The following is a 26,192-nucleotide window of genomic DNA, read 5'->3' as shown; positions in this document are numbered from 1 at the left end:
AGTTCCTCTTTGATATGGCATAAAAATAAATGTCACATTTAAAAGCTGACGGATATTTAAAAAATTTATGTCCTTCAAGACCACATTTGTCTGGTTAAATTTTCAAAATCCCTGTAATTCTCAGTAATATAACAGACCGAGAACTATTTTTTAATGCAAAATACCACCGGGCCAGGCTGTACCACCCGTAACGGGATCGGGGAATGAAAGGGTATCCAGGGATCCTTACCCACGAAGTTCTTAAGCACTGCTGGGTGAATTGTGAGCGCTGGAGCAGGCGACACGGACATCATAATGACCAGGACTCCGAAGCACAGTCCTAGTAACGTGCGCGCTGGCATCGACATGTCTAAAAGTCTGAAAGAAAACTAGACATTTATATGGGTTACATATGTATATACATACACACATATATACAGTATAAATATATATATATATATATATATATATATATATATATATATATATATATATATATATATATATATATATATATATATATATATACACCCTGTAGGGGGTTAGTACCGTCAGTGCACCTCATGCGGTGCAATGTAGGCATTACTTAAGGTTCTGTGCAGCGTCCCTTCGCCCCCACTAGCTGCAGCCCTCTTCATTCCTTTTACTCTACCTCCATTCATATCCTCTTCCGTACATCTTTCTTTCCGCCTTCTCCTAACAATTGTTTGATAGTACAACTGCGAGGTTTTCTTCCTGTGGCACCTTTCAAACCTTTCGATTATCAGTTTCCCTTTCAGAGCTGAATGACCTCATAGGTCCCAGCGCTTGGCCTTGGGCCAAAATTCCATATTCCTATAAATGTGTGTATATATATATATATATATATATATATATATATATATATATATATATATATATATATATATATATATATATATATATATATATATGTATGTATGTATGTATGTATGTATGTATATTCAGCAATTTAAATCTTTCAACGTTCTTTTCCTTGTAAGTTTTGGAATTTTAATAATAACTTCCTGTAAATTTCTGAGTTTATGTAAGTTGTTTTTGTGAATCTTTAGTGCAAGTATTCTAAAACTTTTGTGGGTCAAAATTACCCAGAGAGCTAATTGTCTGGTCATTTCAGAAAGGTTGGGAACACAGAATGGGTGTTTTGTTCTCTGCATTACCCATTAAGCTGTGCCTTAGAGCACATATTCCGACTTTCAGCAACCCGACAAATTATTTAGGCCGTTGTAATGAACTTTTTTCTTTTCCTTTAGTTTATTCCTTTCAACAATAGCCCACGTTTCAAGCGCTACCTTCTATGTTAAACTATTTTTTTACCCTCATGAACCATCTTGATTTCTGCACGATAACGATCCAGAGGGCTTTCCCGTGCCATTGTCGTATGGCATCACGGACTCGAACTGAAATGTCTTTTTAATCTGAGCGAGGGGTTTCCGGAAACGAACGTGTCAGAGCAGAATGCTAAGGAATGTACTCAGGGTGATTCCCCGTTGTCTCCTTCAATAAGCGTCTTGAGAAATTAGTGAAGGGGTTGTTTCTCTCATCCTGTTTTATCACTGATTTCATATATATATATATATATATATATATATATATATATATATATATATATATATATATATGTATATATATACATATATATATATATATATATATATATATATATATATATATATATATATATATATATATATATATATATATATATATATATATATATATATATATATATATATATATATATATATATATATATATATATATATATATATATATATATATATATACAAATATATATATATATATATATATATATATATATATATATATATATATATATATATATATATATATATATACATACACTAGCTGACCAACCTGCGCTGCCAGGGAAACCTCTGAATGACAGTCTATGGGTAGGGGGAGGGAAGGGAAGGGGTTTGTGTTGACGGTCCGACTGACAGTTTAACTTTTTATCCAGGCGTTACTGTGCTATTTGTCCCTTTTATCCTGGTATTACTGTGGTGACTGTCCCTTTTAAGAGGGAAGGGGGAGGGAGTGGGAGAGGGGTTTGTGTTGATGGTCCGACTGACAGTTCTACTTTTTTGATGTGGACGTTCATCCTTTGAACAGGCGTGTGGAGAACTAACAGGTATTACCGTGGTGACTGCCCCTTTTATCCAGGTATTACTGTGCTGTCTGTTCCTTTTATCCAGGTATTACTGTGGTGACAGGCCTTTTTATCCAGGTATTACTGTGGTGACTGTCCCTTTTTAGAGGGATGGGGGATGGAGAGGGGGAGGGGTTTGTGTTGACGGTCCAACTGACAGTTCTCCTTTTTTCATGTGGACGTTCATCCTACGAACAGTCGTGGGTGATCAGACAGGTATTACTGTGGTGACTTTCCCTTTTATTTGGGTATTACTGTGTTGTCTGTCCCTTTTATCCAGGTATTACTGTGGTGACTGTCCTTTTTATCCAGGTATTACTGTGCTGTCTGTCCCATTACCCAGGTATTACTGTGCTGTCTGTCCCATTAACCAGGTATTACTGTGCTGTCTGTCACCTTTAACCAGGTATTACTGTGCTGTCTGTCCCTTTTATCCAGGTATTACTGTGGTGACTGTCCCTTTTATCCAGGTATTACTGTGCTGTCTGTCCCATTAACCAGGTATTGCTGTGCTGTCTGTCCCCTTTAACCAGGTATTACTGTGCTGTCTGTCCCTTTTATCCAGGTATTACTGTGGTGACTGTCCCTTTTATCCAGGTATTACTGTGGTGACTGTCCTTTTTATCAAGGTATTACTGTGTTGTCTGTCACCGTTAACCAGGTATTATTGTGGTGCCTGTCTTTTTTATCCAGGTATTACTGTGCTGTCTGTTCCTTTTATCCAGGTATTACTGTGGTGACAGGCCTTTTTATCCAGGTATTACTGTGGTGACTGTCCCTTTTTAGAGGGATGGGGGATGGAGAGGGGGAGGGGTTTGTGTTGACGGTCCAACTGAACCAGTTCTCCTTTTTTCATGTGGACGTTCATCCCTAACAGTCGTGGGTGATCAGACAGGTATTACTGTGGTGACTTTCCTTTTATTTGGGTATTACTGTTTGTCTGTCCCTTTTATCCAGGTATTACTGTGGTGACTGTCCTTTTTATCCAGGTATTACTGTTGTCTGTCCCATTATCCAGGTATTACTGTGCTGTCTGTCCCATTAACCAGGTATTACTGTGCTGTCTGTCACCTTTAACCAGGTATTACTGTGCTGTCTGTCCCTTTTATCCAGGTATTACTGTGGTGACTGTCCTTTTATCCAGGTATTACTGTGCTGTCTGTCCCATTAACCAGGTATTGCTGTGCTGTCTGTCCCCTTTAACCAGGTATTACTGTGCTGTCTGTCCCTTTTATCCAGGTATTACTGTGGTGACTGTCCCTTTTATCCAGGTATTACTGTGGTGACTGTCCTTTTATCCAGGTATTACTGTGTTGTCTGTCACCTTTAACCAGGTCCTGTCTTTTTATCCGGGTATTACTGTGCTGTCTGTCCCATTAACCAGGTATTACTGTGCTGTCTGTCACCATCACCTTTAACCAGGTATTACTGTGCTGTCTGTGACTGTCACCTTTAACCAGGTATTACTGCACTGTCTGTCCCTTTTATCCAGGTATTACTGTGGTGACTGTCCCTTTTATCCGGGTATTACTGTGCTGTTTGTCCCTTCTATCCAGGTATTACTGTGGTGACTGTCCTTTTTATCCAGGTATTACTGTGCTGTCTGTCCCCTTTAACCAGGTATTGCTGTGCTTTCTGTCCCTTTTATCCAGGTATTACTGTGGTGACTGTCCTTTTTATCCAGGTATTACTGTGGTGACTGTCCCTTTTATCCAGGTATTACTGTGGTGACTGTCCCTTTTATCCATGTATTACTGTGATGACTGTCCCTTTTATCCAGGTATTACTGTGGTGACCTTCTAATTTATCCAAGTATTAATGTGGTGACTGTCCCTTTTATCCAGGTATTACTGTGATGACTATCCCTTTTATCCAGGTATTACTGTGGTGACTGTCCTTTTTATCCAGGTATTACTGTGCTGTCTGTCCCCTTTAACCAGGCATTACTGTGCTGTCTGTCCCTTTTATCCAGGTATTACTGTGGTGACTGTCCCTTTTATCCAGGTATTACTGTGCTGTCTGTCCCATTAACCAGGTGTTACTGTGCTCTCTGTCCCTTTTATCCAGGTGTTACTGTGATGACTGTCCCTTTTATCCAGGTATTACTGTGGTGCTGCCCTTTTTATCCAGGTATTACTGTGTTGTCTGTCCCTTTTATGCAGGTATTACTGTGGTGACTGTCCTTTTTATCCAGGTATTACTGTGCTGACTGCCCTCTTTAACCAGGTATTACTGTGTGTGTGTGTCCCTTTTATCCAGGTATTACTGTGGTGACTGTCCCTTTTATCAAGGTATTACTGTGCTGTCTATCCTTTTTATCCAGGTATTATTGTGCTGTTTGTCCCATTAACCAGGTGTTACTGTGCTGTCTGTCCCTTTTATCCAGGTATTACTGTGATGACTGTCTCTTTTATCCAGGTATTACTGTGGTGACTGTCCCTTTTATCCAGGTATTACTGTGCTGTCTGTCCCTTTTATCCAGGTATTACTGTGGTGATTATCCCTTTTATCCAGTATTACTGTGCTGTCTGTCCCTTTTATCCAGGTATTACTGTGGTGACTATCCCTTTTATCCAGTATTACTGTGCTGTCTGTCCGTTTTATCCAGACATTACTGTGGTGACTATCCCTTTTATCTAGGTATTAACTGAGCTGTCTGTCACCTTTAAGGGTCCGTTCACACTGTACGTAAATGCACCTGCTCGTAACCGTACCGCAGCGGACCGGCAAAATATTCTTCAGTGGGATTTACATTGTAGAATTCACACTATACCGCACCAACACTGACCGTCACCTTCAAATGCCGGTGGAGTTTCTTGGCGACACTATTTTGCAGGTATTTTCAGGTTCCGTTCAGGTACCGATCCTGTCACTGCTGGATAGTGTGAACGTGGCATCTGCACAGATACTTACCATACCAGCAGTCAGTAAGCTCTCAGACGTAGAAGTAACAATCAGTTTTCCGCAGAATGGACGAGGAAAAGTTAATTACATTAGCACAGAACTACGAGTTCGTGTACAATATGGGTGATGAGGATTGTTTATTTATTTTTTCACAGCTTCAAATTTAATGCTGACGTCTTTACGTGAGAGAGAGAGAGAGAAACAAGCTTTTGTAATCTTTTGTATACATTACATATAAATAACCTATACACAACACACACACACAAATGCACGCACGCATATACAGTATATTCAGGATGTATGTATACCGCACAGGATGTGTAGATATAGGCATATGCATGTGTATATAATCATATACATATACATACATAATATATATATATATATATATATATATATATATATATATATATATATATATATATATACATATATATATATGTATGTATATATAGGGTAAACAAAAAGATCAAGAATACCTGATGGTTAATTGTCAAAAGGGTAATAAATAAAGAGCTGGTCCAGGATAATCAGGGATCACGCGGTCACTAAGTAAAACCAGCGAGACAGTTGAAAAGAAAGTTACAAGGGGAACTAAAAGATCAAGAATACTATATAGTTAATTGTCAAAAGGGTAATAAATAAAGAGATGACCCAGGATAACCCAGGATCACGCGGTCACTAACTAAAACCATAGACTTAACATAAGAGATACAGAAACTTAGCCATACAAAATCCAAAACATGTATAAAATTGAACATTAATTTTTTAATTATGAAGGCATCGAGTTTAAACAAACCAAGACTTAAATTTAGAACACTTCTATTAAAACAAGATTCACAACGTTGGTTTCATGACATTCAAAAATACTGATGAAATTTTTGTTTGTCATCCATTAGTTCTTTATATAGTGTAAAGTATTCTCCTTCTGTTTTTCCTTTTCTTTTGAGATTTATGCACCCAATAACGCCATTTTTTGCTTTTTTCACTTTTGTTTTCCTCTTCCACTTCCAAAAGAAGTGCCATCACTGCCAAGTCACTTGTACTAAAAGTCTTAAACATATCAAACTTGTTTAAGATGCTGCCGTTATGAAGAACAGGACTAAACTGCGACCATACATGCTGGAGAGTATACTGTGCAGTGTGAATGTGTATGCAGGATACGGTCCGTTGCAGGTCAGGTGCATGTCCATTTACGTGCAGGTATAGCGTGATTAGACCCTAATCAGTATTACTGTGGTGACTGCCCCTTTTATCCAGGTATTATTATGGTGATTGTCCCTTTTATCCATTTATTACTGTGCTACAACTAATGAGGAAATTCACATTTGAACGAATAAAAAAAACCTTATATCTTGCACGTCGGGTTTAGCCAGCAACTACTACTTATGTGCAGTTGGGGGAGGCAGTCTCGGCTTCGGTTGCTACAGAAAGTGGATCTCTGTTTATAGAAATTATCGATATAGGTTTCAGTGTTGATTTTATCGAGGTAATTAGCAATTATATTAATAATTAAAATAAATTATGATTAAAATTCATGTAAATTCTGATCAAAGATTAATGTTATAGGGGATTTATTGTTGCAGGTGAAGTACACATCTGACAATGCCTGGAAGAAAGCCTGGAGCAGTCAGGTGAAAAATGACTATTAACCCATAAAGCACCTGAAGGAAAACCCAATGGAACTACCAAAAACAAAAATTTCTTTTGTGATGTATGTGCTTGTGTGTCTGTCATGGGGGTATGGGTTTGAAACATACGCTGTTATCTAAGTAGGGTCAAATGATGGCCACATGCTAAATTTTTTCTAGATCAGTCAAGCGCTTCAGATTTCTATAAATCACAGACATACATACAAACATCCAAACATTCACTGTTTATATATATATATATGTGTGTGTGTATATATTATAAATATAATATATATATTTATATAGATTATGTATACATATATACATGTATATATATGTATATCTGTGTATGTAAGTATACATATATACATATATGTGTGTGTTTGTATGTGTATATGTATGTATGTATGTATAAATATATGTATATATATACTGTGTATATATACATACATACATACATACATACATATATATATATATATATATATATATATATATATATATATATATATATATATATATATATATATATATATATATATATATATATATATATATATATATATATATATAATATATTATGGTAAGTAAAAAGTTACAGGAAAATGGGTGGTTTGTTAGAGCTGCAAATGTAGTACAGCAAAACTCGGTTAAACCTGACTCTTTAATCACATAGCTTGCGTAACTAGCTGCCAAATTTTGTCTAGATCGGTCAGGGGGAAGGGGTACAGGTTTGAAACCTACCATATTATCTAAGTTGGGTCAAATAATGGCCATGAGCCAAATTTTGTCTAAATCGGTCAAGCTGTTCAGATTTCTATAGCACACAAAGAAATTGACACACATACATACATTCATTTTTATATATAAGATATTATATGTGTAATTTTCGAGGCTAAATGGTTAAACTTTTCTTCTCTTGACCAATCAGTACTTAGGTCTAAAGGTCATTTAGGAACTCTCTCTCCACACGATGAAATAAATAAGTTGTAAATCCAGATTGTACACAGTAGTCGCTTGAAAATGTCACAGAGTGGTAAAACAGCTGTAGTTAAAAAAAAAAAAGAAAACAATAAATGGAAGAAATAAATCTCCATTTTTTTTTTCACCAGAAACTGACGTATGAGAATCTGGAAAAACTCTGAGGTTATGAATATTCTTGCAAGAAATTCATTGATGCCACTAAAGCAATTGCTTTTAACGAAAATTGTACAAGAAAAAACTATGCCTGAAAGTTTTTATATACAATATATATATATATATATATATATATATATATATATATATATATATATACATACATATAGGCTACTGTATATGTATGTGTGTATATATACGTATCTATATATATAATGTATAGATATGTATATATACTACATATATATTGCGGTATATAGATATATATAATGCATTATATATATATATATATATATATATATATATATATATATATATATATATGTAAGTGTATATATATATATCTATATATATAATGTATAGATGTATGTATATATACGTATACTAATGTATATATTATATATATACATATATAGATATATATATATAATGCATTATATATATATATATATATATATATATATATATATATATATATATACAGTATATATATATATACATATATATAATACTATATATATTTGTAACGTATTATATATATGTATATATACATATAAATATATATTGTATACATAATGCATTATATATATCTATATACTGCAATATATATGTAATATAAATATTATATATATATATATATATATATATATATATATATATATATATATATATATATATATATATATATTATGTATATATATATATATATATATATATATATATATATATATATATATATATATAAACAAAAGTATTATATAGACATGTATCTCTTAAATTTATTGTTTTTTAACTACAGCAGTGTTACCACTGTGGTACTTTCAAGCGACTACTGACGTACAATCTGGATTTACAACCTATTTATTTCATCGTGTGGAGAGAAAGTTCGTAAATGACCTTTAGATCCGAGTACTAATTGGTCAAGGAATGAAAAGCTTAACCATTTAGGCTCGAAGCTTTATATACGAAGAGCATGTGTGGCAAGAAAAATAAAACTATAAATATGTAATTAAATTTTTAAAATGCAATACAAATTGCTTATATTTCCTTAAATTTGTGTTGATAACTTAACATAGTCTTACGTGTTTGTAAGTACATAAAATAATGTAAAAAAATAAATACAAATTTCATAATGTATGTAAAAGATACATTTGTAATAATACATGCACTGATGATTGTACAAATATACAAATGTCTGTTTATACAATTTGTGTATAATATTAGAGTACAAATGTGCATGCAAATGTTCTACACTAATTACGGCTCAAGGTTCGTGTTGGGCGGTCCTCAGGGACTCGAGCAAGGATGTTACTTGGACTTCGCTGGGGGTTCTCGTGTCCCCTGACGGGCACTGTGTCCGGTGGTTGGGGGCGTGCTGTTTAGACCCTGTTTGCTCGCGTATTCCTCCTCCTGCTGGAGGGGATTATATGATCCGACTCTTGTTGTATATGTAGGATCGGTTTCTGGATAGCAATGCTTACGGCTTCGGCTGTTAAGAGGAGACCATAGTTGTGTGTGTGTCTATATATATATATATATATATATATATATATATATATATATATATATATATATATATATATATATATATATATATATATATATATATATATATATGTATATATATATATATATATATATATATATATATATATATATATATATATATATATATATATATATATATATATATATATATATATATATATATATATATATTGTGTGTGTGTTACTGTCAGTGTCTAAATTCAGACAATTTGTAAAGTGATTGAATTTTTCAAGCAATATGTGAATTACCTGGTTCACCCAGTCAGTTTAGAAATCAGCTAAAGTTTACGGGCAACTTACAAAGTGACAAAAATTCTGATAGATTTTATTGGCAGTTTGACTAATTTGGGTTATTTACGACATAAACAAACAAACAGTATTCTTGGGTAAAATTTTACTTTCTAAAACGATGAATAAAGAATAAAATGTGACAATAAGGTAAGATATTAAATCAGTTTTTATTTTTACTTGTCAAACTAGAGTGATGCCGGCTATTGCATTTGTGACCTTCTTTATAACATTTACAACGATTTGTTTAACGTTGTTTCTTACTCATAGTAAAATTGCACTTAACGTAACCTTGGCCACCAAACCTAGATGACTGCTGTACTGCCTGACGCAATACTGTTTCCTTGTCTACACTCACGTCACCAATACCATACAGCTGCTGGGTACAGATATCAAACTGACTGCTACTGTACCGTCCCTTAAGTATTCCTTAAGGGCTATTCGATACATGTCATTTTCATTACGATCTAAAATTACACCTATAACATTTCGTGGATCCCCTTTACCTCGATCAGCCAATGGGATGGGAATTGTCACATTATCTCAAGGATTACCAGGGGCATGACCTAAGCGAGTATGCTTCACCATGCGTCCAGCTTGGGCTAACTGCCCAGCAGCTGCTCTTGACCGTTGAAGTGCTATGTTTTCTTGTAGAACATGAAGACTTCCGGTAGGATGCTGGCCACAGGGTGAATTGTCTGGGTGGGCAGAACCCTCGGATAAACCATCTGAATGAATGAAGTGTTTGTCACTACCTGGATGATCGAAGTCCCCACAGTAAGTAGAGCACTCGGGTGGATCATCTGGATGAGCAGAGCACTTGGGTAGATCATCTGGATGAACAGAGCACTCGGGTGGATCATCTGGATGAACAGAACACTCGGGATCATCGGGATGAGTAATGTCCGAGGGGAAAGTATAAGCTCCAAGTAAATCATCTTCAGTAACCATTGTCAACAAAACTTCCTCTGGAAGTGCAGGTGACCGTAAACCTACTCTCGCTTCAACACTGAAGAGTGCTTTGTATGGAGACTGTTTAATCCCAGAGTGGTAACTTGTGTTCTTTTGAAACTGCACAAACTTGAGACCCATTTGAGGCGTTCAACTGATCCCTGACTGCGGATGCCTTGGTTTACCATGGACCATTAACAAGTCTGGCGAAAGAAGTTTTAGTTCCAAAGTGACTGCTGTAAATTCACTACCATTATCTCTTTGAAGAATTTCAGGTGCTCCAAACATTAGAAACATGTCAGTTAGTTGGAATGCAACTTCAACAGCCCTTTATGACGTTAAGGGACGCAATATGCAATACTTTGTTAGGTGATCTTGATACACCATTATCCACTTATACTTTCCTTTGGCACAAGACTGTATGTCAACAAGATCCACCTGAGCTCGTGAGCCAAAGTCCTTTGACAAAATCGGTTTGACAGTAACACCCTTGGTCATACATCTTTTCCGTTTCTTTTGTCACTGAACACAAAGATTTGAACAGCTGTAAATTACCTCTAGTAACGTTTGCATATCTTGAAAAAACTTTCACCATTTTGTCTCTGCCGCCATGTCCCATAGTAGTATGAGCACGTTTTATTGTGTCAAACATATCCTCATTGCGCACAAAATAATCAGGTTCATGAGTTCTATTGTAAAGTCATATGTAAAGTCTCTGCTGAACATGTTATTTGTAAAGTCCCTGCTGAGTAAGTTTTCTTTGGTGATGGCCCATTTTCTTTGCATCTACAATTCGTCACACCTGACGGGCCAGGTCATGTAAATCCAATCATTTAAACTATGTATATAATTGTTTACCTGTGCTCAATTTATGTACCGTGTATTTCTTCTTTCGCAAGCATCAAGATTGTATTCAATTTCAATTCTGTCTGTTTTCACATTGTAAAGTGTACTCGTTCGCTGTATTTATTGTTAATTGTTATTGACCTCAGGTCACCTATGCTCCTATTGTATTCTGTGGCGCGACATCAGTCTGCCGCTATATAAACCGCCTGGCTCATGAATAAAGCAGCAGTACTCTTTTACCTGCTCGTTTCTTTTGCACCTCTTAAACTATCACTCTGTTTCTTTATCAACTTTTCAACATCACCAAGCTGAAGAATTTCGTAGCGTCCAAGGATGTAATACTGCCAATTTGATTTATTTTTTGCAGATGCTGCTACTGTAAGTTCCTCTGTCAGATTGCAGTATTCAGTTTTAGTCAGCAGTAATGATGTTGAATCAGAGTTTTTTTTTAACATCACTTTCTCGTAAAATAGTGCTTCCTCAGAACACCCCATATCTTCTACAGCTGAAGTAAACGCAGTGGCAGGACAAGGGGATCTGAATGATAGGGTAAAATGTGTGGATCAGATGAACGCACACACACACACTGATAAACTACCAAGACATCATCACACAAACTGCCAAAAAGCAAACTAGCTAATTACATTTCAGTCAGTATGCCAAGAAAATCTATCAGAATTTTAGTCACTTGGTAAATTGCCTGTAAACTTTAGCTGATTTCTGAACTGACTGGGTGAACCGGACAATTCACATATTGTCTGAAAAGTTTAGTCACTTTACAAATTGTCTGCATTTAGGCATTGACTGTAACATATATATATATATATATATATATATATATATATATATATATATATATATATATATATATATATATATATATATATATATATATATATATATATATAAATGGCACTGACCGAGAAAACTCTGAAGAATTTAGAAATATTTTCCTGTACCTCCTTGTACTGAGTGTACCTTTTATCCAGGAAATTATTGTGCTGACTGTCCCTTTACCCAAATATTACAGTGCTGACTGTCCCAGTTATCCAGGTATTACTGTGGTGACTGACCCTTTTATCCAGAAATTACCTGTACTAACTGTACGTTTTATCAAAAAATTACTTTGCTGACTGCCCAATTTATCCAATTATTACTGTGGTGATTGTCCCATTTATCCAGGTGTTACTGTGGTGACTGTCCCTCTTATCCTGGTATGACTGTACTGACCATCCAATTTATCCAGGTATTACTGTACTGACTGTCCCTTTAATCCAGGTATTACTCTACTGACTGTCCCATTTATCCAGTTATTACTGTGGTGACTGTCCCACTTATCCAGATGTTACTCTGGTGATCCGACCCTTTTATCGAAGTATTACTCTACTGACTTTCCCATATATCCCAGTATACTGTGCTGACTGTCCCTTTTGTTCGGGTATTAGTATGATGACTGTCCCGTTTACCAATTTATTACTGTGCTGACTCCCCCATTTATCCAGGTGTTACTGTGCTGACTGTTCCTTTTACCCAGGTATTACTGTACTGACTGTCCCTTTTATCTAGACATTACGGTGGTGACTGTCCCTTTTACCCAGGTATTACTGTGGTGACTGTCCATTTTATCCAGGTATTACTGTGGTACTGTGGTGACTGTCTATTTTATCCAGACATTACTGTGGTGCCTGTCACACATGTATTACTGTGCTGACTGTCCCTTTTATCCAGGTATTACTGTGGTGACTGGCCCTTTTATCCAGGTATTACTGTGCTGAGTGCCCTTTTTATCCAGGTAGTACTGTGCTGACTGTCCCTTTTATCCAGGTATTACTGTGGTGACTCCCATTTACACCCCCCCAAACCTAAACACACACCCCCACTTAACTGAAACACCCCACTAAGTCTAAACAAACATCCTCACTAAACCTAAACAAAACCCCCACTAAACCTAAACACAAACCTTAATACAGAATTAATAATCACAGGAAAGAAAAGCATTTTCAGTAATATATTTCTATGTTATCAAGTACGTGAAATGAGGTATGATAAACCTGTAGAGTTTGTTTACCACATAAGTTACAAAGGGAAGGGGGATGGGGGAAGGGAAAGGTGGTACGGATTTGAAACCTGCCGTATTATCTAAGTTGGATCAAGTGATGGTCACATGCCAGATTTTATCTAGATCAGTCAAGCATTTACTTCTTAAGTTACAAAGGGAAGGGGGAAGTGGGAAGGGGAAGGGGAAGGGGGTATGGGTTTGAAAACTATCCTATTATCTAAGTTGGGTTAAATGGTGGCCATACGCCAAATTTTGTCTACACCGGTCAAGCAGTTACCACATAAGTTACGAAGGGAAGGGGGCAAGGGAAGGGGAAGGAGATATGGGTTTGAAAACTATTCTGTCATGTAATTTGGGTCAAATGATGGCCAAGTGCCAAATTTTATCTAGATTGGTCAAGCAGTTACCACATAGGTTACAAAGGGAAGGGGAAGGATCACGGGTTTGAGACCTACCCTATTATCTGAGTTGGGTTAAATGATGGCCATACACCAAATTTTGTCAAAATCGGTCAAGCATTTACCACATAAGTTACAAAGGGAAGGGGGAAAGGGGATGGGGAAGGGGATACGGATTTGAAACCTACCCTATTATCTAAGTTGGGGCAATTGATGGCCACATGGTCAAGCGGTTACCACGTAAGTTACAAAGGGAAGGGGAAAGGGGAAGGGGTATAGTTTGGAAACCTACCTTATCATCTCTGTGTACAACGTCTGTGTTGTGTGTAAGTGTGTATATATATATATATATATATATATATATATATATATATATATACATATATATATATATATACATATATGTGTGTATATATATATATATATATATATATATATATATATATATATATATATGTATGTATGTGTGTATATATATATATATATATATATATATATATATATATATATATGTATATATATATATATATATATATATATATATATATATATATATATATATATATATATATATATATGTATATATGTATGTATATATATATATATATATATATATATATATATATATATATATATATATATGTATATATATATATATATATATATATATATATATATATATATATATATATATATATATATATATATATATATATATATATATATATATATATATATGTAATTCTAATATACAATGCCCTCTTAACTTCGCTAATTCCTCGCTTTTTTGGATATGCTTGTAACTTTATCCAAAGGGAAGAATGAAGAGCCTGTTGAACCTTACCTTAATCACAAGGAGGTCACGTTGCCCACTAACCACGTGATGATTTCTATCTTATTCACTCAGAAGGGATAATTCAAATGAAATGTTGTCTATTGGGTCATTGCTGAGTCGGAAGTTGGGAAAACTCGCTGGTATGAAGCAGTTACAGGTAATTCCTTGGGTGCAGTTGCTCTCAGGTTCCAACTTCTTTTAGACTTGTGTGGCCCAGTGGATAACGCATGACCTGAAACCTGGGTTCGATCCCGCAGTCAGAAATTTATTTCTGTTCCACACGTGGTGTGTTGATGATTGTAATTCAAAAATGTTGTCTAAGATAGCTCGCTGGTATGCAAGCAGTTAGCTTGCCCAGGTAATTCCTGAGTTGCTCTCAGGTTCCAACTTCTTTTAGACTTGTGTGGGATAGTGGATAACGCCCTGCTTTCCACCTGAGAGACCTGGGTTCGATCCCGACGTGAGTCAGAAATTTATTTCTGTTCCACACGTGATTGTGTGTTGATGATTTCTATCTTATTCACTCAGAAGGATCATTCGAATGAAATGTTGTCTATTGGGTCATTGCTGAGTCGGGAAGTTTCGCTGGTATGCAAGCAGTTAGCTTGCCCAGGTAATTCCTTGGGTGCAGTTGCTCTCAGGTTCCAACTAGACTGTTCCCAATAACGCCCTTGCTTTCCACCTTTGGGTTCGATCCCGACGTGAGTCACTGTTCCACACGTGATTGTGTGTTGATGATTTCTATCTTTTCACTCGGGATAATTCATTTTCCAGATTAGAGGTAATTCCTTGGGTGCAGTTGCTCTCAGGTTCCAAGACTTGTGTGGCCCAGTGGATAACGCCCTTGCTTTCCACCTGAGAGGCCTGGGTTCGATCGACGTGAGTCAGAAATTTATTTCTGTTCCACACGTGATTGTGTATGATTTCTATATATATATATATATATATATATATATATATTATATATATATATATATAAATATTTGCTGTTTGACCTTCCTTCCTTGCCTCTTAGTAGAATAATGAATTAAGTTTCTGTTAAAGCTAGACAGACAGTGTAGATTGCTTGCATGAGAAAGAGCAAGGTGGAATTGTTTTCAAACTTAGATAGCCAGACTGGGAATTCTAACTCAGCAGCCAGACCTTAGATATACTGTTCCTAAATCGTACTTTCCTTTGCCTGTGTACTGATGAGCCTTTGTCATTTTCCAGATGATACCCATGGCCAAGCCCAAAGTAGGCTTTTTGTGGGGGGAGAGCGTCTCCCCACATCTCTCTTCGATTACAACCGCACACTCTCTGTTTCTCTCTCTCTCTCTGAGCACACCTTGTTTCTCTCATTTTGTCTCCATCATGTGGGGCGTTTGTTGCTCCAACTGGACTAAGGAATCTTAATACAACTGATCACTGAATTATCTAATCCCGCAGTAAGTCGGATTGTGGCAATTACTCCCAGTTCTCTTTCCCTTCAACTGAATCTCTCCTTTCCCTTGTTCAGACTTTCATCTCTTAAGCAGTCCCTGACTATGAACCCCTAGTAAAGCATATCCCGTTATGAAGTTAGATATTAAGTGCATTCATGGTTGTATAGTAAAATCACATAACTCACCCTGCATGGTGTTAAAAATACTATTCTTGATATAAGATTCTTCCCTTGTGATTAATTAATGACGAGTGAGAGCTTCTTTAGTGCAAGATTGTTATCTGGATACTTATTTTCCAGATGTGGGTATACCTTGAGCCTGGACATTCCCTCTTGCTTGGAGAAGAATCTGTATCATCAGTGCCAAGAAGCCACAGTTCGACATTCACTGCATTCAGCTGCCTTATAATAGTGAGTGAAGAGGCTTATTGAATCTGTTTTGATCATTACATTTAGTATTGAGGTATCTGTCCTGATTAGGACTAATATTCTGAGCTGGTGTTAGCTCCTGTAAATAATCCATTTCCTTATTTTAGTAAGTTTACTTAATTAATCCATGTGGTTGTGAAATGAACATCTATTTTCTGATACTAGTTTTCATCTGGCGACCTAGTCCATTTCATTATCTGTCCCTTAGAGCTTTGTTTGGGCCTTAACTGGCAGAATTACGTGGGTCTTAAGTGAAGCAAGGCAATATAACTCCAATGAATTAATTATTAAAGTAAATAACCGACTGACCCACGTAACATGGGCGACGACTTGCTATGGATCTCTGTAATTAATTACCCATTAGCTGTTGCTAGCTATCCAACAGAGATATAAATAACTTGGAGTAAATTAACTACAAATTAATTAAAAGCTGAAAGTCAGATCATATTAATTTCATGCAATATCTCCCAAGCAAAGAAGGATACAGGCCAAGGTAAGTAATATTAATATCATTGTTATATGAATAAGATAGAGTAGGTAGGAAAGTGTGCAGTAAATGAGCTGTGAATTTACAATTTACGAATAGGAAAAGTTAGAGATACAGCGTAGTGTTTGAATCATCGTCTGTTGGATTTCTTTTCTAGGATGTTAAGCTGAGTTATCAAGCCAGATTTATTATTTTGCTATTCGCTGGTCAGCGAGTAATGCATGATACTAAATTTTTGAACTAGTTAGCTTAGTGCATGACAAAGGAAGGAGAGCATGTGTGCCCAGCATTTCTCTCCTGGGGTAGGACGGACAATTTCATAAGTCCTTAGGATATAGGACAAAAAACTGTTAGCCAATTAGTTAGGAAATATAAAAGAAGTTCCTAGAAAAATACACATCTTAGCAGGGAAATAAATAAAAAGAAACTCGTGATAATTTAACGATACGTACTGGTACACAAATTCAAGAATTTTACCAAGGATTAATAAGAGCATGGAGTAATTGGGCACGCTGATATTGGCAGATAACCCATTACATAACATAGCCAAATTAATCAGAGTATTCAAGATGAGAAAACCTGTTAGTATTCATTTAATTTTTGTTTCCCTTTCTTTTCTCATTTCTCACGCAGTGCAAACTTTGCCCACACACTTGTGTGCTAGAACTTGCTTCATTTATTTTTTTTATTTTCTCCACTTTTCTTGAGCGCTTTAGGTAGCTCAGAGAGTACTTGCGCTGTCTTCACAGAAAGAACAGGCCGACATAAAGAGAAACACCTCTGTCCCATCCCATGGATAGTTGAGGATAAGTTAAGAATTAACCACAGTTGTTGACAACTGTCCACCATGAGTGGGGTCTGTTTATCCAGACTTAAGTATAAAGCCTTCCTCCCGCCTCATGAAAGGAAGCAGCACCACTAGTACTAGGAACTAGTCACCCATTAGTGCCAAAGAAACCAAAATTGATTCTCCTTTTCCACAGTGCCACTAACCTGAGGTGCTGTCGGAACCAACTGAAGCGCTTACCTATCTGTTTCCTCGTACCTTTCCTTTTTCTCCTACTCATTACTTACGCTCTGCTTGGGCAGAGTGCATTTTCCCTTAGTACAAGTAGTTGTACACCAAGAGTGTTGATTCCTGGGAACGCAGCGGCACCATAGTGCCACCAAAGACAAAAAGTCCTGTTACTAAGCCACTACCCCTGTACCTGAAGATACAGAGTGCCATATATGTGACCTTTGTACAGCACACGCAGCCACAGTGCCACCTTACTGAAAAGGTGCCACACCACCAAAGTGTCACCCAAATCTGAGGGACACTTCCCCAATTCATAAGTATTTCCAATCATCCAATGTAGATGTCCTTACCCTCCCAGAACCATGTCGCTGGAATGTTGCCTAGCCATCCTGAAACTTGGGCAAGGACCTGGGTTATGAAGGAGAGGAGCTCGCCACTTGGTCAAGGAACAGTTGGATGAGCTGGCTGAGCAAGAGGAAGAAAAAGCAGAACAGATGATGTATGACAAGACAGAGAGAAAGCTGAAGATGCAAGGAAAGAGAAGAAAAGACAGCCTGAATTAGCCCTCAAGGAAAGCGAGCTAGCTCTCAAGGAGAAGGATCTCGAGCTGGAGAAGGCTCAAAAAAAAAATGCCGAAGCTCTGGCTGCCCAACAAGCCTCCAACACCACACCTGCTGCACCAAATGCTCCCATATCAAGCATTAATTCCCTAATCCCCAAGTGGACTGAGGAAGAGCCAGAGGCATGGTTGGAGGAGATAGAGACACTCTGACAACTACAACACCACCAAGATGGAGAGGGCCTTAGTGCTTGCCAATACATGGACAGACAGAGGAAGCTGAAGATGCAAGGGAAGAGAAGAAAAGACAGCATGAATTAGCCCTCAAGGAAAGCGAGCTAGCTCTCAAGGAGAAGGATCTCGAGCTGGAGGAGGCTAAAAAAAAAAATGCCAAAGCTCTGGCTGCCCAACAAGCCTCCAACACCACACCTGCTTCACCAAATGCTCCCATATCAAGCATTGATTCCCTTAGTCCCCAAGTGGACTGAGGAAGAGCCAGAGGCATGGTTGGAGGAGATAGAGACACTGACAACTACAACACCACCAAGATGGAGAGGGCCTTAGTGCTTGCCAATACATGGAAGGTAAAGCTAAGGCAGCCCTCTGCTCATTAGAGAAGAGTGCAAGAGGCAACATGGTAGAAGTTTGTAGGGTCATAACCAAAGCCTGCGAGATAACCCTGGAGAAATGGAGACAGCAGTTTCGAGGTCTTGCCAAGGAAGTCGGCTGGTCCTGGACCGAATGGACCTGTCACAAGACCCAATCCGGGACATGCTGGTTCGACTCCCTGTCATACACCACCTTTGAGGACCTGTTCAACTGGACCATGCTGGAGGATCTCTTCCAATGTGTCCCTGGGACCCTTGCTGTGTATCTCAATGACAAGCACTCCACAACACTTATGGAAACCTGCTATATGGCCATTCCTGGGAAACCTACAACCAGTCTCACAGCACGCTCAGTGGCACATAGTGCCACCTGGGTACCTCTCAGGCTCAACTCACCTGGCAAGCCCACTTGCACCCACTGTAAGAAGGTGGGGTACACCGAATTCGATTGTCGCTACAAGTTGGGCACCCACAAGCAGCCTCCTCCCAAAAACCAGAACTCCTCTCCATCTACTTCCACTCAATCTTCTCCACCAGTGGTCACCGTAGGTATCTGAGCCCCCACAAAGGGCACTTGTCGATCCTGTGGTGCTTCCGGCCACTATAGTCCTGGACATCTGGCTTGCCCAAATCATGTCCCATCCACCAAGATCATCAACTTGATAAGTACCACATCCTCTGTGGCCAGGCCACGGGGATACCTCACCCCGAGAGGCTGGAAGCTCAGTCCATCTCAGTGGCACCCCTTGATGGCTCTACCCTGCCAGTGACCCTACCGGTTACGGTAGACACTGCAGCAGACAGCTTAATTAACAGACGCCAAGTCCCAGCCAGTGTCACTGTTGACGAACAAACTTGGTGGGAGATGAAATGGGTAGAGGGCCACACCAAATCCATCCCCACCGTCAAGATCCAGGTCACAACACCTAAGGTCACACTACCTCACCACACTGGCGTAGTGAGTGGAATCAAGCCCAGGGTGGAATTCCTGTTGGGTTGGGACCTCCTCTGGGGAAGCCCTTCCCCAATGCCACTCTGTAGCCCCGCTACCTCCACAATGGAGGCAGCGACTGTAGAATCACCAACCAAGAGCACAGCCACATTGACTCCCATGCCACCAAAAGAAAAATTACCTTCCGCCCACCAAAGTGGTCAATGGAAGGGGCACACTCCATGCAATTCCAGGCCTAGCCCTCCCTCTTCGTGAAAGGACAGCCACCAACGAAGTCCTCCCTCTGCACGAAAGGACATTAACAGGAAGTAGTACTGCTGTCAAGCATGCAAGGTGTCAAGCCACTACACTAATTGGGGGGGGGGCTGCCCTAATAAGCAACACCCAGGGGACGCCACAACCCAAGCATCTCCAAGATACTCAGACCTCCATCTGGGACAGGAATCTCTGTCTCAGCCCAACTCAAGACATCTGCACAGTATTGCACCTCCGGACCCCTCATCAGGATACCTGAATATAAATCTCTGCCAGTGCCACTTGCGAGTTCTGAGCAGTGCCATGCTTTGTCCATCTTGAACGTTGAGCCACCACAAGAATTGGGCCCCTGTGCCTTGCCCTACCATGGTGCCAGATCCAGATCATGACATGGATCCTCCTACGGGAGGTCCAGGAACCTACACCGTATTGATCGTAGCAACTTGAGAGCCTCTGGCACCCGACGCTTCTTTCTCAACACATCCATCCCCAGAGGATGAACCCCGGGTGGATCTTACTGCTACACCTTCTCTGGGAGACCAGGAATTGGCCTCCCCGGATGCAGAGGTTGAGACCACTCTTGCTCCGGTTGTCTCAGCAGCCAGAGTAGGGAGCTCTCAGTAGCCTCTGAGGTTACCCCTAATTTCTCGCCCGACAGCACTTCTGGCCTTTCCCCAGAGTCGGTGCCCTCATCACCTTCTAGGACTGTCATAGATAGGCCTTGGAGGAACCTGAAGAAGAAGAAGAAGGCAGAAGAGAGCCAAGTAGTTGCAGGAGCCACAAGCTCACCCTGGCACTCATGCCTCCTTGGCACAGTGCCTTTTCTGAGAGTGATCCTGGCTCCTACCCAGAGGAGGTACCTGGCGTGATGTCTGCCTTAATAACTCCATAGTAACAGCCTAGAACTTATTCAGTAAGTAGTAGTAGTAACCTTGTAATTTAAGTCTTGTAATGAGTAGAAGTCACTAAGTAAGTATAATTCGTTAATCCAGTAATCGTAACTATTGTGACTAGTGCCAATGAGCTCGTGACATTCATGGCATAGTATCTCAGTTGAGGAAAGCATTTTCCATATAAAACCAAGGAGGAATGTGCACCTCTCTCGTTCAATTATAACAACTCATTTAAAAAAATTCTGGCTACTCCTTTGTTTACTACGATTGTACGTTCTAATGTAAGAAATTGTATACTTGTAAGAATATTGTAATTTAGCTAGTTCATTGTCATTGAAGTGGTGGTACGGCAGTGGTCTAATAGTTTATGTCATAAAAGATCCAGAATGAATGTACCATTTGTCATGGAATAAATTTCACTCATCAGAGGTAGCATGCAAATATCCATAGACACCTTTGAGTAGTGTTAGGAGTCCTTTAGTAAGATATTAAAACTCATATCCCATTCTAGGAGTTAGGTAGATCCTGAGCTAGCTGCCTTGCAAGGGCAAAACCAGTTCAGGGAAAAGAGTAAAGTAATTGAGGCGAATGACATTGTGTTCATGATGTGACTGAAAAGTTAGTAGGAACAATGAAGGTATGGAAGTTTTATTGGGCTAGGAAGGCCTGAAAGAGACTGCAGACGAAAATAATGAAACTTATTAGTTTTCATGCTGCAAATAACTTGGTAATTGGAGGTACCTTTTCTACAAAGGGACTTGCATAAATATGTTTGCACGTATCCAGCGGTCACAAAACCAAATTGATCACATAGCCATTAATCAAGAGAGAAAAAGAAAGTTGAGGAAGGATAGGAGCTATAAAGGAAAAGATGTTGGCATTGATCACCTTGTCATTGCAACACTGAAGCTGAAATCAAAGCACCCCTCTCCCCCCAAAAAAAGTTGTAAGTGTACCTAGGTTCTGCGAAACGAACATCTAGAGGCTTTTTCAACAGTAACATTTCTGAAAACCATATCTGAAGAAGTGCAGACAATCAATGAGGACTGGAGTAGCATCATATATATGTATCAGTCTACTGGAAAAGAAGAACTGGGATATGGAATAACATGATTATCAGAGGAGATCTGAGATACAATAAAGAATAGAAACCAGAAGGTACTTAAAGGAAAATTTCATGTAGGGGATGAAGATTGCAAAGTTGAATGTGATAAATACTAAGGTCTGGAGTGAACTTAAATGAATCACAAGAATTAACTATTAAATGAATTCACTGTTTTCAAGGTGGAATTAGCAATAAAGTATCTTACAGAATGAAAGATACAAGGCTGTGATAGCATCATTGCAGAGAAGATTTTATGCAAAAATGGAATTGCTAACTAGACTGCTTTGTAGAATATGGAACGAGGAAACAAAGCCTGATGATAGGACTAAGTATTAATAGAGGTGTGAAAAGTGCTAAAGAAAGAACAGGAAGACAAAGTACTGCTAGTTTATTATTGAAGCGACCCGCTTATAAAGAGACATGCGGACATCTGCATATACGCAGAGACCGCGAGTACAAAAATTTTATGTGTGACCCGAGGTCAAACTATTTTCTGCAAAACAGGACAGGTACATATAGAAAACATCATGATTAACAATAACTGGTTGGACATAAAAATACTCTGTCACACAAGGGCAAATGAATAGATAATAAATAAACAATTCACAATAATGATAAGGTTGCGACCATTTGATCTTAGGTCGCGTGTGAAGGCACTGTAGAAAATGGGATGTCTACCATAGAGAACCCGTTGAGTGGGGACTTTACAATACTCCCCCCCAAGACGTGGGTAACATCTGATCACAGCAGGTATCTGCTGGGGCGGTGGAAGGGGCCCCGCCTCCTTGATGCCAGCTGGGGTGTGTGGTTGTCCTCCACGGTGTCCTATGGATGGGTGTGTTGAGCTGTTCTGCTGCCGGGTCCTGGGACCTTCCGGGGCGCCCACGAGGCCTTCTTGCTGACAGGGCGGGCTGAGGGGGCGCCACCTCCTACGGGAGGCTTTGGGAAGTGCCCCCGATGTCCTCCTCCAGAAATGCGGGCTTGAGACGGTCAATTGAAACCCAGTCTTCCTTCCCGTGGATGGCTAGCCAGAATGCCTTCTTGTTCCACCCAAGCATGAGGAAAGACACCCTGTAGGGCCTGGTTAAGGGTGGGCATACGGCATCATCCCTGATGAAGATGTGGGTGATGGAGGACAGACCGGGAGGCATGAAGGGGGACTTCCCGTCGGTATATGTCCCCCAGCAGGGGGCAAACTTCCCAACCCTGTCATGGAGCCTCTGTGATGATAAGTCGTCCCGCTCTCCTGTGATGAGTTCTCCCGGGACTACGAGGGTCTCCCCGAAGACCTTTTCTGCTGCGGATGGATCGCCGTTGGCTCTGGGAGCTGTCCTCAACCCAAGGAGGACCCAGGGCAGCTGATATTTCCAACTGTCAGAGGTGCAACGAGCCATGAGGGACGACTTCAGGGACCTGTGGAACCTTTCCACCATTCCATTGGCTGCAGGGTTGTAGGCGGTGGTGGTGTGGTGAGTGGTCCCCAGGAGGCGTGCCAGGGTGGCCCATTGCTCCAACACGAAGGCAGGGCCCCTGTTCGTGGTTATATGGTCCGGGACACCAAAACAACTGATCCAGCTGGAGAGGAGGGCCTCTGCGCATGCACCGGAGGTGGCTTCTTCCATGGCCATAGCTTCGGGCCACCTGGTGGAGCGGTCGACGACTGTTAGAAGGTACCTTGCTCCTCCTGATGGGGGAAGAGGACCCACGACGTCGACATGGATATGCCCGAAACGTCTCCCTGGCTGGGGAAAACTGCCACCCTACTTTACTGGCCTGGCACTGAATGCACTGTCTTGCCCAGACCGTTGCGTCCTTCCGTATGCCATGCCAGACGAATTTCTCCACCAGCAGCCTGGCCATCATCCTTCTGGAGGGGTGGGACAGTCCATGGATGATGACGAAGACCAGCCGATGGCGGGAGGCGGGCACTAGTGGGCATGGGTGGCCAGTGCTTATGTCACTCAGCAGTGTTGGCCCTCCAGGGCCGAGGGGGACGTCCTTCCACTTCAGCGACGTGATGGCAGTGCGGTAGGCTGGAGTCTCTGGGTTGGCGGCTTGTTTGTGGGCAAGGTCCTCGTAGTCAATCCCTAGCTGCACTGCATCGATTTCGATCCTCGAGAGGACGCCAACTACTGGGTTCTTCTTGCCTGGAAGGTACTTGATGGTGCAGGTGAATTCGCAATGGCTGCGAGGTACCGCTGCTGCCTGGAGGACCATGCATCTCCCAACTTTGTGAAGGCGTGGACCAGCAGCTGGTGGTTCGTCCAAACTGTGAAGGGCGTACCCTCCAGGAGGAACTTGAAGTGGCGTACCGCCTGGTACACCGCGAAGAATTCCCTATCAAAGGTGCTGTAGGGGGACTCGGTGTGACTGAACTTCCTGCTGGAGAAGGTGATGGGCTGAGCTTCCTGCCGAAGACGGCAATGGGCTGAGGGGCTCCGTTGACGACCTGCTCCAGGACGGCCCCACAGGCGGCGTTGCTGGCGTCCATTGTTAGCTGGAGGGGGGCGCTGGGGTCCTGGTGGGCCAAAGCTGTTGCCTTGGCGAGGGTGGCCTTTGTCAGAGAGAAGGCCCACTGCTGGTCGGGACCCCACACTAAGGTCTTCGGACAGCCCTTGAGGATCTCTGTCAGGGGGCCCATGGTGTGCGTGATCCCCAGGATGAATCTCCTGTAGTAGTTGACCATCCCAAGGAATTCTTGTACGGCCTTGACAGAGGTAGTGGTGGGGAACCTGACGATGGCCTCGACTTTCGATGCAACTGAGCGGACGCCTCCCAGGGATATCTCGTGGCCCAGGAATTCCACCTTATCGACGCCGAAGGTGCACTTGTCAAACCTGATGACGAGGCCATACTCCTGCAGGCGCTGCAGGACCTTCTGGATGTGCCAATGGTGTTCCTTGTGGGACCTGGAAAAAATTAGGATATCATCGACGTAGCAGACGCAGAAGTTCAGGTCCCCCAGGATGCTGTCCACCAGTCTCTGAAAGGTCGCCCCTGCATTCCTCAGGCCGAGGGTGGAGAAGGCGAAGATGTAGGACCCGAAGGGTGTGATGATGGCAGTTTTGTGGATGTCTTCTGGAGCTACTGGTACTTGGAAATATGATTTGTGGAAGGAGGCCGTTAGGTCTTGCATGTTTGGTAGAGGGTAGTGGTCGGGGTCTGTAGCAAGGTTGAGCTGCCTGTAGTCGCTGCAGGGTCTCCAGGAGCTGTCTGTTTTCTGCACCATGTGAAGGGGGGAAGCCCATGGGCTGGGGCCCTTCCTGCATATGCCCATATGCTCCATCTTGACAAAGGCCTTCTTGGCCTCCTGAAGGTGCTGTGGGAGAAGCCTCTGGAACTTTGCGTGTGTCGGGGGGCCCCGTATCTTGATGTGATGATATATCCCATGTTTGGCGGGGAATGTCTGCATCCATGCTCATTCCACACTCTCACTTGGAGTGTGAGGGAACACTCACGCCAATAAATGCTTGGGAGCTGGCTGTATGGGTCTGCTAATGACACTGGTGATTTGCCGATGAGGGTTGGTAACGCCCGAACGCTTTGTTAGAGCGTTGTAGTTAGTCCGTTAGGGGCATGGGTTGGTTCATTGGGCAAAGACTAAGTTGCTGTTTGGGTCCGTTAATGGCTTTGAGAGGTGCTAAAGAAAGAGCAGAAAGACAAGTACTGCTAGTTTATTATGGAAGCGACCTGCTTATA

General features: G+C 40.4%; 1 protein-coding gene and 1 long non-coding RNA gene across 2 annotated transcripts in view; one reads left to right on the top strand and one right to left on the bottom strand.

Moving 5' to 3' along the window:
- The window catches only part of LOC136834379 (uncharacterized), a 46,485-nt gene extending 29,883 nt beyond the window's left edge, over positions 1 to 16,602 (top strand). The window contains exons 2-3 of the long non-coding RNA XR_010851770.1: positions 15,977 to 16,191; positions 16,488 to 16,602. This is a non-coding gene — a long non-coding RNA (uncharacterized lncRNA). The remainder of the gene's footprint in view (positions 1 to 15,976; positions 16,192 to 16,487) is intronic.
- LOC136834373 (uncharacterized) overlaps positions 1 to 26,192 on the bottom strand; it is an 84,374-nt gene that overhangs the window by 2,928 nt on the left and 55,254 nt on the right. Inside the window, exon 2 of the mRNA XM_067096928.1 lies at positions 230 to 357. Coding sequence (XP_066953029.1) covers positions 230 to 347 — 118 coding nt within the window. The 5' untranslated portion in view covers positions 348 to 357. The remainder of the gene's footprint in view (positions 1 to 229; positions 358 to 26,192) is intronic.

Source organism: Macrobrachium rosenbergii, chromosome 4 (genome assembly GCF_040412425.1).
Source record: "Macrobrachium rosenbergii isolate ZJJX-2024 chromosome 4, ASM4041242v1, whole genome shotgun sequence".
In the NCBI taxonomy this organism is placed as follows: domain Eukaryota; kingdom Metazoa; phylum Arthropoda; class Malacostraca; order Decapoda; family Palaemonidae; genus Macrobrachium; species Macrobrachium rosenbergii.
Note: the sequence above shows the minus strand (reverse complement) of the source record. Positions and strands in the feature narration are given on the sequence as shown.